Here is a 13,089-nt window from a genome sequence, read left to right as displayed (position 1 = left end):
TCCGAGGAGGAACTGAATCCACAAGACATTATCATCTACACATTCTATATCTACAATAGTGAGCGTGCCCTAAACGTACCCACACGTGGCCAGCTTGTGGCGAGCTTCCTTCACACCATCACCCTCATAACAACACACCTCGGGGCCCTGAGCCGGCGATGAACTTCTCCTGAGGAGCCCAATTCGTTTTACAAGAACATTTTCAATGGGGTGCGTCACCCAAATAACCACCTTCCGCCCGCGCTATACCCGAAAGACGGCTACAGCGCGGCCTGATCACAGAACAGGGTAAAGGGCCAATCACATCGCGAACCTTTACCACGTGATCAGCTGTCAGCCAATGACAGCTGATCACAGAAGTAAACAGAAGCCGGTTATTGGCTGTTTTTCTCTTCACGCTGACAGCGCGATGAGAAAGGCGGAAAGCCGTTAACCGGCTTCTGTTACAGGGACATTGGTCCCACACTGTGCCCATCACGGCTGCTAATCAGTGCAAACCAGTGCCACCTATGAGTGCTCCCTATTACTGCCCACCAGTGCTTCCTATTAGTGCCCATATCAATGCCAGTGCTTATTGCCCCAGCATTGGTATAAATGGGAGGAATAATGCTGCAGCATTGGTATCAGTGGGAGGCATAGTCCCCCATCATTGGTATTAATGGAGGGAATAGTGCCCCATCATTGGTATTAATGGAGGGAATAGTGCCCCATCATTGGTGTCAGTGGGAGGAATAGTGCCCCCATCATTGGAGTCAGTGGAAGGAATAGTGCCCCCATCATTGGAGTCAGTGGAAGGAATAGTGCCCCATCATTGGAGTCAGTGGAAGGAATAGTGCCCCATCATTGGTGTCAGTGGGAGGAATAGTGCCCCATCATTGGAGTCAGTGGAAGGAATAGTGCCCCATCATTGGTATTAGTGGGAGGAATAGTGCCCAGTCATTGGTGTCAATGGAAGGAATAGTGCCTTATTATTTGTACTAGTTGTGGCAAATTGTGCCCCATTATTGGTGTCAGTAGGAGGAATAGTGCCCCATCATTGGTGCCGGTGGGAGGAATAGTGCCCCATTATTGGTGTCAGTGGGAGGAATAGTGCCCCATCATTGGTATTCGTTGGGCAAATCGTGCCCCATCATTGGTGTCAGTGGGAGAAATAGTGTCCCGTCACTCGTGTCAGTGAAAGGAATAGTGTCCCATTATTTGTACTAGTTGCAGCAAATCGTGCCCCATTATTGGTGTCAGTGGAAGGAATAGTGCCACCTCATTGGTGTCAGTGGAAGGAATAGTGTCCCATTACTGGTGTCAGTGGGAGGAATAGTGCCCCATACTTGGTGTCAGTGGGAGGAATAGTGCCCCATTACTGGTGTCAGTGGGAGGAATAGTGCCCCATCATTGGAAATCGTTGGGCACATAGTGCCTCATTATTGGTGTCAGTGGGAGGAATAGTGCCCCAACATTGGTATCAGTGGGAAAAATACCACATCTGGCCCCCAGGCCTGAGCTTAGAGACCACTGATTTAGAGCAACCCTTGCAACTACCCTCAAACTTATGGTTACCCCCCCCCCTCCCCCACCAGATCAGGATTGTGTGATCACCTACCTAAAAACGGTGACGTCTCCGGACAATATGGCAGCACCTCCTTACTCCCGGCCGGCTTGACTATCAAACTGAGATTGGCGTAAACATCCCCAGGCAAGGACGAGTTCTGAGGCGTGAGTGTCACTAAAGAGTCAGGTTTGTAGAAAATCCCAAAAAAGTACGCCACCCTCCTCCGGTAGCCCTCGCGGTACAGTAGCGCCATCACCACCAGCTGCACGCAGAAGAAGAGGATCAAGTAGCGGGCCTTTGTGATGGTCATTTTTCTTTTTTTTTCAGTTTCTTTTTACAGAAATCCCCCTCCCAGGTAGAGAAAAAAAAAAAAAAAAAAAGACCAAAAAACGTGTCCACCATCCAGTTTAGGGTTCGGAAAGCAGCAAGTTTACACTCGTTCCTCCAGCTTGCCGCTCTCTCATCTCCTTTTTCCACGTAGCATGCTTAGAAAAAAAAAAAAAAGAAGGATTCTGTAGAGCAGAGAGAAGTGTCTGAGGAAGCTTCACAAAGCCGAGGTGATGGAACAAGACCAGGCAGCGAGAAGTAAGGCACATGCGGCACTCGCTCTTTAGATGTCTCTGCTATATTTCACAGAGAGATCGTCGCTCACCAGAAGAATCGTTGAAAGCCGAAGCAGCGATTTGTGACATCCCAGATGTTCCCGAGCCTTAAAAATAGGAAAAAAGAAAAAAAAGGATCGTCAGACACGCTGCAAAAGGGAAGATTGTTGGTTAGACCAGGAAGGGTAACTAAATCACAGACTAGGAAGGCATCTGAGGCACCTGAAGCTCTGATGTAGACAATCGGTTCCCTCCCGCTACATTGTAGCAATTACTAGGAAGTGAAGCATACAGGATGACGGAGAGAAGAAAAGGAAGGAAGGAAGGAGGGGAGGGGGGAATTACACAGCCAGTCAGCAACTAGGTAACTGCTCTGATACATAGAGGAATGAAAAGGGAAGATCCCACCCAAGGGCTGTCCTGTGGGGAGTTCCATGTGATTGGTGCTGTGTCATCAATACCAAACATCACATGGAGAAGGAGCCGACCAACAAAGATTGGAAGACCAAACCTCTCCCCGAATCACAATGTAAACACACTTCTCATATCACATCAAAGAGCACTGAACACCGGAGAACACGGGGGAGCCACCCCACCGCAGATTTACCTTCTAATTCCATTTTACACATTATTATTACTATTGTTCAGGTTGCAGCCCTTATTAATGACTTCCAGTCTGAGACAATTCTAACATTCTTCTCCTACATGTGAATAAAACATCATTTTTATGCTAGAAAACTATTTAGAAACCCCAAATATTATATATATATGTCTATATATATCTATATAGATAATATTATCTATATAGATAGATAGATATATCTAAATATATATATATATATATATATATATATATATATATATATATATATATATATATATATATAGATATATCTATCAATCTATATAGATAATATTATCTATATAGATATATATATCTAAATATATATATATATATATATATATATATATATATATATATATATCTATATTTATTTATAGATATATATATATATATATATATATATATATATATATATATCTATATATAGATAGAGATATATATCTATATCTATATATAGATATAGATATATATCTATATATAGATATAGATATATATCTCTATCTATATATAGATATATATATATATATATATATATATATATATATATATCTCTATCTATATATCTATCTATATCTATAGATATCTATAGATAGATATAGATATAGATATATCTATAGATAGATATCTATATCTATATCTATCTATAGATATATACATAGATATAATGTAGCAAACAGTGTATAACTCGGCCTATAATACACCACTCAGCGCCACAGATCCCTAGAAACACTAATCCAGAACATTCAGTATAGGAAATGACACTTTCACAGAATATCTACAGAACCCTTTGAAAATATAAAAACCAAGGGTGCGGAGAAAAAAGCTGCTGTTTAAAAAACAATGTAATGCAATCAATAGTATATAAAACATATAATTAATAAGAATAGTCATATACTAAAACAGCGCTGTGTTGAGCACATAAAAAAAAAGATGTGTGGCCAACTACACACAGACAAAGTCCATAAGAGTAGTGCGATAAAAATAGTGGTTCAGAGGGTGTTCAAAGTAGATCCTAAAGCATGTCACAGCGTGCACCTTCCACCGATCACTCCAACTCCACCATGTGTGAACACACTCCCCTCAGGGGATCAAACTCACCAGAGCTAAGTTAAATAAAAGCCTCCAAGATAGAGATTTCCTGGGCCACCTTAATAAAGCACTTCTCCAAGTCATAGGAAGATTGAGGGGCTCCAAAGGGATTAAAAAACAAGAGAAGAGCGCAAATAGCGTAATTCCGTTTTATTAATAAAAAGCACCCATCACATCATATCTCCCCCATCACTAACAACGTACTAGAATTAAGCAGTTAAACAGCAGATAGAGTGAACATCACCGTGCACTGCACCGTAGAAGTCTGGTACCCGTCTCAGCAATCAAGGAGCGATAGTGGCTTATTCGTTCCGGGTCCGACCACGATGGAGCGCACGCGTCACTTCCGCCGTCGTGTAGGCCACACCCTGATGCGTTTCGTCATATCCTGACTTCAACAGAGGGTGTGCCTAAACGACAAATACGCCGGGCTTAAATTATAGTAGACTACTGATCGATATGTGATGATTAGAGCACACTGTCTGTTTGTATTGTATTAATTTATTATTATCATTATCTTTGTTTAACATCAACTGTAATGTATTATGATAAAACCTGAAGATATAAGAATGTAGGTTTAAGAGATGGGACGGTATTGAATGCTTGCCCGCAGCTGTTCCCATCCCCTGTATTATATATGGTTTTGTTTCATTATGGCTGTCATATGGTAATAGTGCAGTGTGGGGCTGTTTGTCCCTCTCCCCCTCCTGTTGAAAGCCGTCGCTGTTTCTTTGGCTGGGTTGACGTGCACCTGTCTACTTCCTTAAGCTGTGATTGGCTGCGGAGGTGGGGGGCGGGATAATTTAAGCCCGGCGTATTTGTCGTGTAGGCACGCCCTCTGTTAAAGTCAGGATATGACGAAACGCGTCAGTGCGTGGCCTACACAATGCCGGAAGCGTGCGCTCCATCGTGGTCAGACCCGGAACGAGGAAGCCACTATCGCTCCTTGATTGCTGAGACGGGTACCAGACTTCTACGGTGCAGTGCACGGTGATGTTCACTCTATCTGCTGTTTAACTGCTTAATTCTAGTACGTTGTTAGTGATGGGGGAGATATGATGTGATGGGTGCTTTTTATTAATAAAACGGAATTACGCTATTTGCGCTCTTCTCTTGTTTTTTAATCCCTTTGGAGCCCCTCAATCTTCCTATGACTTGGAGAAGTGCTTTATTAAGGTGGCCCAGGAAATCTCTATCTTGGAGGCTTTTATTTAACTTAGCTCTGGTGAGTTTGATCCCCTGAGGGGAGTGTGTTCACACATGGTGGAGTTGGAGTGATCGGTGGAAGGTGCACGCAGTGACATGCTTTAGGATCTACTTTGAACACCCTCTGAACCACAATTTTTATCGCACTATTCTTATGGACTTTGTCTGTGTGTAGTTGGCCACACATCTTTTTTTATGTGCTCAACACAGCGCTGTTTTAGTATATGACTATTCTTATTATTAATTATATGTTTTATATACTATTGATATATATATATAATATATATACAGATATAGATATATATATCTATCTCTATATATTTATGGATAGATATATTATATATATCTATCGATAGATATATTATATCTATCTATCTATCTATATACCTTATTTATCGGCGTATAACACGCACTTTTTTCCCCTTAAAATCAGGGGAAAATCGTGGGTGCGTGTTATATGCCGATCCCCACTGTCTGTGTGCCGAAAAAGAGCGAGCGCCGCGAGGAAAGACCGAGCACCGCCGGAAAAAAACGAGCGCTGCCGAAAAAGACCGAGCCTAGTGCTCGGCTCCACTCGCAGTCACGCCCAGCTCCTTTGATGGACATAACACGCCGTCCAATGGCAGGACTGGGCGGGACTGCGAGCCGAGCCGAGTACACAGTATACTCGGCTCGGTCTTTTTCGGAAGCACTCGCTTCTCATCCTCAGCAGGGAGGCGGGGCGGCGTGACAAGCCGAGTACACAGGCTCTGTCTATCTCGGCGGCAGATTTAAATGGCGCAAACGGCACACGGCATTGGGCAAGGCTGCATTGGGCAAGGCTGCATTGGGCAAGGCTGAACTGGGCAAGGCTGCATATGACAATGGGCAAGGCTGCTTATGACAATGGGCAAGGCTGCACTGGGCAGGGCTGCATATGACAATGGGCAAGGCTGAAAATGGCACTGGGCAAGCTGCAAATGGACACTGATCATTCTGCAATGATGGACAAGGCTACAGATGAACACTGATGAGGCTGCATTGATGGACATTTAAATGTAAGTTTTTTTTCCTTAAAATGCCCTCCTAAACTTGGGGTGCGTGTTACACGCCGGCGCGTGTTATACGCCGATAAATACGGTATATATTTATATATAATCTATATATATATATATATATATATATAGAGAGATATATCGATAGATAGATAGATAGATAGATAGATAGATAGATAGATAGATAGATAGATAGATATTTTAATCTTATTTTTTTTTTTTATTCCTTATTTTTTAACCAATTGCCTACCGGGCACTTCAACCCTCTTCCTGCCCACCAGGCCAAATTTTCAGCTTTCAGCGCCGTCACTCTTTGAATGACAATTGCGCAGTCACACTATACTGTACCTATATGACATTTATATAATTTTTTTTTCAGACAAATAAGAGCGTTCTTTTGGTGGTATTTAATCACCACTGGGTTTTTTATTTTTTGCTAAATAAACAAAAAAAGACTTAAGATTAACCACTTCAGCCCCGGAAGGATTTACCCCCTTCCTGACCAGAGCACTTTTTACAATTTGGCACTGCGTCGCTTTAACTGCTAATTGCGCGGTCATGCAATGCTGTAACCAAACGAAATTTGCGTCCTTTTCTTCCCACAAATAGAGCTTTCTTTTGATGGTATTTGATCACCTCTGCCGTTTTTATTTTTTGCGCTATACACGGAAAAAGACCGAAAATTTTGAAAAAAAATGATATTTTCTACTTTTTGTTCTAAAAAAAATCCAATAAACTCAATTTTAGTCATACATTTAGGCCAAAATGTATTTGGCCACATGTCTTTGGTAAAAAAAATGTCAATAAGTGTATATTTATTGGTTTGCGCAAAAGTTATAGCGCCTACAAACTAGGGTACATTTTCTGGAATTTACACAGTCTTTAATTTATGACTGCCTATGTCATTTCTTGAGGTGCTAAAATGACAGGGCAGTACAAAACCCCCACAAATGACCCCATTTTGGAAAGTAGACACCCCAAGGAAATTGCTGAGAGGCATGTTGAGCCCATTGAATATTCATTTTTTTTGTCCCAAGTGATTGAATAATGAAAAAAAAAAAAAAAAAAAAACAAAATTACAAAAAGTTGTCACTAAATGATATATTGCTCACACAGGCCATGGGCCTATGTGGAATTGCACCCCAAAATACATTTAGCTGCTTCTCCTGAGTATGGGGATACCACATGTGTGGGACTTTTTGGGAGCCTAGCCGCATACGGGGCCCCGAAAACCAATCACTGCCTTCAGGATTTCTAAGGGCGTACATTTTTGATTTTACTCCTCACTACCTATCACAGTTTTGAAGGCCATAAAATGCCCAGATGGCACAAACCCCCCCCAAATGACCCCATTTTGGAAAGTAGACACCCCAAGCTATTTGCTGAGAGGCATGTTGAGTCCATGGAATATTTTATATTTTGACACAAGTTGCGGGAAAGTGACAATTTATTTATTTATTTTTTTTTTTTTTTGCACAAAGTTGTCACTAAATGATATATTGCTCACACAGGTCATGGGCATATGTGGAATTGCACCCCAAAATACATTTAGCTGCTTCTCCTGAGTATGGGGATACCACATGTGTGGGACTTTTTGGGAGCCTAGCCGCGTACGGGACCCCGAAAACCAATCACCGCCTTCAGGATTTCTAAGGGTGTACATTTTTGATTTCACTCTTCACTACCTATCACAGTTTCGGAGGCCATGGAATGCCCAGGTGGCACAAAACCCCCCCAAATGACCCCATTTTGGAAAGTAGACACCCCAAGCTATTTGCTGAGAGGCATGGTGAGTATTTTGCAGCTCTCATTTGTTTTTGAAAATGAAGAAAGACAAAAAAAAAAATTTTTTTTTTCTTTTTTTAATTTTCAAAACTTTGTGACAAAAAGTGAGGTCTGCAAAATACTCACTATACCTCTCAGCAAATAGCTTGGGGTGTCTACTTTCCAAAATGGGGTCATTTGGGGGGGGGGTTTGTGCCACCTGGGCATTCCATGGCCTCCGAGACTGTGATAGGCAGTGAAGAGTGAAATCAAAAATTTACGCCCTTAGAAAGCCTGAAGGCGGTGCTTGGTTTTCGGGGTCCCGTACCCGGCTAGGCTCCCAAAAAGTCTCACACATGTGGTATCCCCGTACTCAGGAGAAGCAACAGAATGTATTTTGGGGTGTAATTTCACATATTCCCATGGCATGTTTGAGCAATATATCATTTAGTGACAACTTTGTGCAAAAAAAAAAAAAAAATAATAATAATTTGTCTCTTTCCCGCAACTTGTGTCACAATATAAAATATTCCATGGACTCGACATGCCTCTCAGCAAATAGCTTGGGGTGTCTACTTTCCAAAATGGGGTCATTTGGGGGGGTTTGAACTGTCCTGGCATTTTATGCACAACATTTAGAAGCTTATGTCACACATCACCCACTCTTCTAACCACTTGAAGACAAAGCCCTTTCTGACACTTTTTGATTACATGAAAAAATTATTTTTTTTTGCAAGAAAATTACTTTGAACCCCCACACATTATATATTTTTTTAAAGCAAATGCCCTACAGATTAAAATGGTGGGTGTTTAATTTTTTTTTTTCACACAGTATTTGCGCAGCGATTTTTCAAACGCATTTTTTGGGGAAAAAACACACTTTTTTACATTTTAATGCACTAAAACACACTATATTGCCCAAATGTTTGATGAAATAAAAAAGATGATCTTAGGCCGAGTACATGGATACCAAACATGACATGCTTTAAAATTGCGCACAAACGTGCAGTGACAACAAAATAAATACATTTTTAAAAGCCTTTAAAAGCCTTTACAGGTTACCACTTTAGATTTACAGAGGAGGTCTACTGCTAAAATTACTGCCCTCGATCTGACCGTCGCGGTGATACCTCACATGCATGGTGCAATTGCTGTTTACATTTGACGCCAGACCGACGCTTGCGTTCGCCTTAGCGCGAGAGCAGGGGGGACAGGGGTGCTTTTTTTTTTTTTTTTTTTTTTTTCTTTATTATTTTTTTGCTTTTTTATCTTATTTTAAAACTGTTCCTTTCATTTTTTTTTTTTTTTAATCATTTTTATTGTTATCTCAGGGAATGTAAATATCCCCTATGATAGCAATAGGTAGTGACAGGTACTCTTTTTTGAAAAAATTGGGGTCTATTAGACCCTAGATTTCTCCTCTGCCCTCAAAGCATCTGACCACACCAAGATCGGTGTGATAAAATGCTTCCCCAATTTCCCAATGGCGCTATTTACATCCGGCGAAATCTAAGTCATAAAATGCTCGTAGCTTCCGGTTTCTTAGGCCATAGAGATGTTTGGAGCCACTCTCGTCTCTGATCAGCTCTATGGTCAGCTGGCTGAATCACCGGCTGCATTCTCAGGTTCCCTGTTGAGACAGGAGAGCCAGAGAAAAACACGGAAGACGATGGGGGGGGGGGGGGGGGGCATTCTCTCTGCTTGTAAAAGCAGTCTAGAGGCTAATTAGCCGCTAGGATTGCTTTTACATGAAAGCCGACCGCTGGCTGAAAAGAATGATACCAAGATGATACCTAAACCTGCAAGCATCATTCTGGTATAACCACTCAAAGTCGTGAATGCTGTACCTGAAGACAAAAATATGGCTAACAATAAAGCACAGTAAACGGTAAAGTATAAAAAACTGCATACCTGAAAAGCAAACATGATAAAACATAATAACAATAAAACATTGCAGAATAGAATACAGTAAAAAAGAGCAGAACAATAGAGAGAATAGAGAGAGAGAGAATAGAGAGAGAACAATAAAACGACAACTATTATTTTTTATTTTATATTTTTGTTTGTGTTTTTTTTTTTTTTTTTTTTTTACACTTTTTTTGTAACTGTACCTTTTGTAACTGTAACCGGTTCCAGGTTCGGGTCTCTCAAAATGCGATGGCATCTTGGGAGACCCTGTGAAAGTGTGCCTAGTCTGTGCAATGCTGTACCGTACGCTAATACTCAACTAGTGAATGGTAGCGTTCAAAACATTCACCAATGCAAAGACCAGGATTGTCAGGACAGGAGGGACAATAATAGCGGGTGTCATGCCTATATCCGCGCTTGCTGCAGACACAACATCTTTTTTGGGGGGGTTCGCTGGGTAGGGGTACTCGGGAGGACATAAAAATGCCTCTCATGCAGCCGACTGCATTTGGTTGGGGATGTGAATGGGGGAAGTACGGGCGCTGCAGAAGCGGTAGGTTCCCAATTAGGATTGGCGAATGCAGCAGGAAGGGCACTATGGGCACGACGGGCCTGTGTTTGTCTTTTTGGTGGCAGCGGGACACTACTTGTGCTTGCCACCTCACCAGCTTGAACTGCACTTATGGGACTCGCCACGTCACCAAGTGTTACTGCAGTGCTGGTTTGACTACGACCGGGGTGTACTAGGCCGCTGGCGCTTGCCAGTTCACCAAAACGCTACCAAAAAAACTGTTAACGATCGCAGGGATCAGGCCTGACTCTGCGAACGCTGCAGTTATGCATTTAGTGTTTTGTAAGTGACAGTGATCGATCGATACTGCACTTGGGTGGGCTGGTCTGGGCCGGGCGGAGGGGCAAAACGCAGGTGCTAGCAGGTATCTGGGCTGATCCCGCTAACACTGCGTTTTTGGGAACCCTAAACTGCTGGGGACGCCAGTATAGATCTGATCGGATCAGATATTGATCAGTTCAGATACTATACCACTAAGGGAGGTGTACAGTGCGTGCGTGGGTGTTAGCGCTACTGGCACTAACCTGACGCTGCCTGGGGCTGGTGCTTGCCATTTCACCAAAATGCTACCAAAAAAACTGTTAGCGATCGCAGGGATCAGGCCTGACTCTGCGAACGCTGCAGTTATGCGTTTAGTGTTTTGTAAGTGACAGTGATCGATCGATACTGCACTTGGGTGGGCTGGGCCGAGCTGGGCGGAGGGGCAAAACGCAGGTGCTAGCAGGTATCTGGGCTGATCCCGCTAACACTGCGTTTTTGGGAACCCTAAACTGCTGGGGACGCTAGTATAGATCTGATCGGATCAGATATTGATGCGATCAGATACTATACCACTAAGGGAGGCGTATGCTGCGTGCGTGGGTGTTAGCGGTACTGGCGCTAATCTGACCCTGCCTGGGGCGACGCATATCACCGCCGGGCGATCAGGGGGCTAAATCTTTATTCGGTAATAAACGGCGGGTTCCCTGACACTATAAAAAATAAACAAACTAACCAGCGTCACCCGTAACGGTTATACAGTGATCAGTGGTGAAAGGGTTAACTAGGGGGCAATCAAGGGGTTAAAACATTTATTAGATAGTATATGGGGGTCCCTGTCGCTATAAAACTCTGACGGCGAACCTAAATATTTACGTCCCTAACTAGCATCACCAGCGACACTAATACAGCGATCAGAAAAATGATCGCTTAGCGACACTGGTGACAGGGGGTGATCAAGGGGTTAAAACTTTATTAGGGGGGGTTAGGGGGGTACCCTAGACCTACAGGGGGCCTAACACTCACTGCCCTGACACTGTAACTGTCACAAACTGACACCAATACAGTAATCAGAAAAAAAAAAAAAAAAAAAAAAAACTGCTGGTGTCAGTTTGTGACAGGGGGGGGGGGGGGGTGATTGGGGGGGGATCGGGGGGCGATCGGGGGGGGGATCGGGGTGTTTTGTGTGCCTGGCATGTTCTACTGTGTGTGTAGTGTTGGTGCACTTACATTGCAGTCTTCTCTCCTCGGCCCGGAACGGAAAATACCGAGCCGAGGAGAGATGACATCATTTCCTCTGCCTCTGTGTACAATACAGAGGCAGGGAAATGATCCCATTGGCTGAGAGCGATCGCGAGGGGGGGGCCACGAATGGATGGCCTCCCCCTCACCTCCGATCGCCGGGGGAGATTTGCCGACCGCCGCAGGCACCGGGGGGGGGTCCGATCGGACCCCCCACCCGCGGGCAGGCAAGGACGTACATATACGTCCTTTTGCCTGCCCGTGCCGCTCTGTCGACGTATATAGTCGTGCGGCGGTCGGCAAGTGGTTAAAAAAATTACAAAATTAAAAAAAAAAAAATTTTTTTTTCATAGTTTGTTATAAAAATTTTGCAAACAGGTAATTTTTCTCCTTCACTGATGTGAGCGATTGAGGCTACACTGATGGGCACTGATAGGCTGCGCTGATGAGGAGGCACTGATAGGCAGGGTGGCTATGTTTCTACATACAGTAGGAGATCGTACGTACAGAGATCGGGAAATGTCCCACTGCCTGTGATTAGCACAGTGCCGACTTCCTGGTGGGCTCTGCGTGTGGGCTGTGCGAACACGCCAGAGCTCATCCTTAATCTTAAAAAAGCCACACCACATGTTTTCAGAAAGTCCTGTATTTCACCTGAAGTTATTTGTGGGGTTTTCTTCGCATCCCGAATAATTTTCCTGGCAGTTGTGGCTGAAATTTTAGTTGGTCTACCTGACCGTGGTTTGGTTTCAACAGAACCCCTCATTTTCCACTTCTTGATAAGAGTTTGAACACTGCTGATTGGCATTCTCAATTCCTTAGATATCTTTTTCTACCCCTTTCCTGTTTTATACAGTTCAACTACCTTTTCCCGCAGATACTTTGACAATTCTTTTGCTTTCCCCATGACTCAGAATCCAGAAACGTCAGTGCAGCACTGGATGAAAGATGCAAGGGTCTGTCAGCAGTCCAGAAACTCATTGACCTTTTATACTCACACACTAATTACAAGCAAACAGGTCACAGGTGAGGATGGTTACCTTTAATAGCCATTCAAACCCCTTTGTGTCAACTTGTGTGCATGTTATCAGGCCAAAATCACCAGGGTATGTAAACTTTTGATCAGGGTCATTTGGGTAGTTTCTGTTGAAATTATGATTTTAAAAAAAAAAAAACAGTAAACACAGTTGATTGATAATAAAGGACTTCAGCCAAACACTAACCATGAGTGAAAGAAAAGTGTA

General features: G+C 43.1%; 1 protein-coding gene across 2 annotated transcripts in view; it reads right to left on the bottom strand.

Annotated features, from left to right (window-relative positions):
• LOC141110387 (beta-1,4-galactosyltransferase 3-like) overlaps positions 1–13,089 on the bottom strand; it is a 163,677-nt gene that overhangs the window by 60,885 nt on the left and 89,703 nt on the right. The window contains exons 1-2 of one of the 2 annotated variants that reach the window (XM_073601707.1): positions 2,371–2,512; positions 1,598–2,255 (exon numbers count right to left, since the gene is read on the bottom strand). In XM_073601707.1, coding sequence (XP_073457808.1) covers positions 1,598–1,856 — 259 coding nt within the window. In that variant the 5' untranslated portion in view covers positions 1,857–2,255; positions 2,371–2,512. Of the gene's footprint in view, positions 1–1,597; positions 2,256–2,370; positions 2,513–13,089 lie in introns of those variants that run through there. The other variant, XM_073601706.1, reaches the window with a different exon arrangement.

This window comes from Aquarana catesbeiana, linkage group LG10 (assembly GCF_042186555.1).
Source record: "Aquarana catesbeiana isolate 2022-GZ linkage group LG10, ASM4218655v1, whole genome shotgun sequence".
NCBI lineage: Eukaryota > Metazoa > Chordata > Amphibia > Anura > Ranidae > Aquarana > Aquarana catesbeiana.
This window is presented reverse-complemented; position numbering and strand designations above follow the sequence as displayed.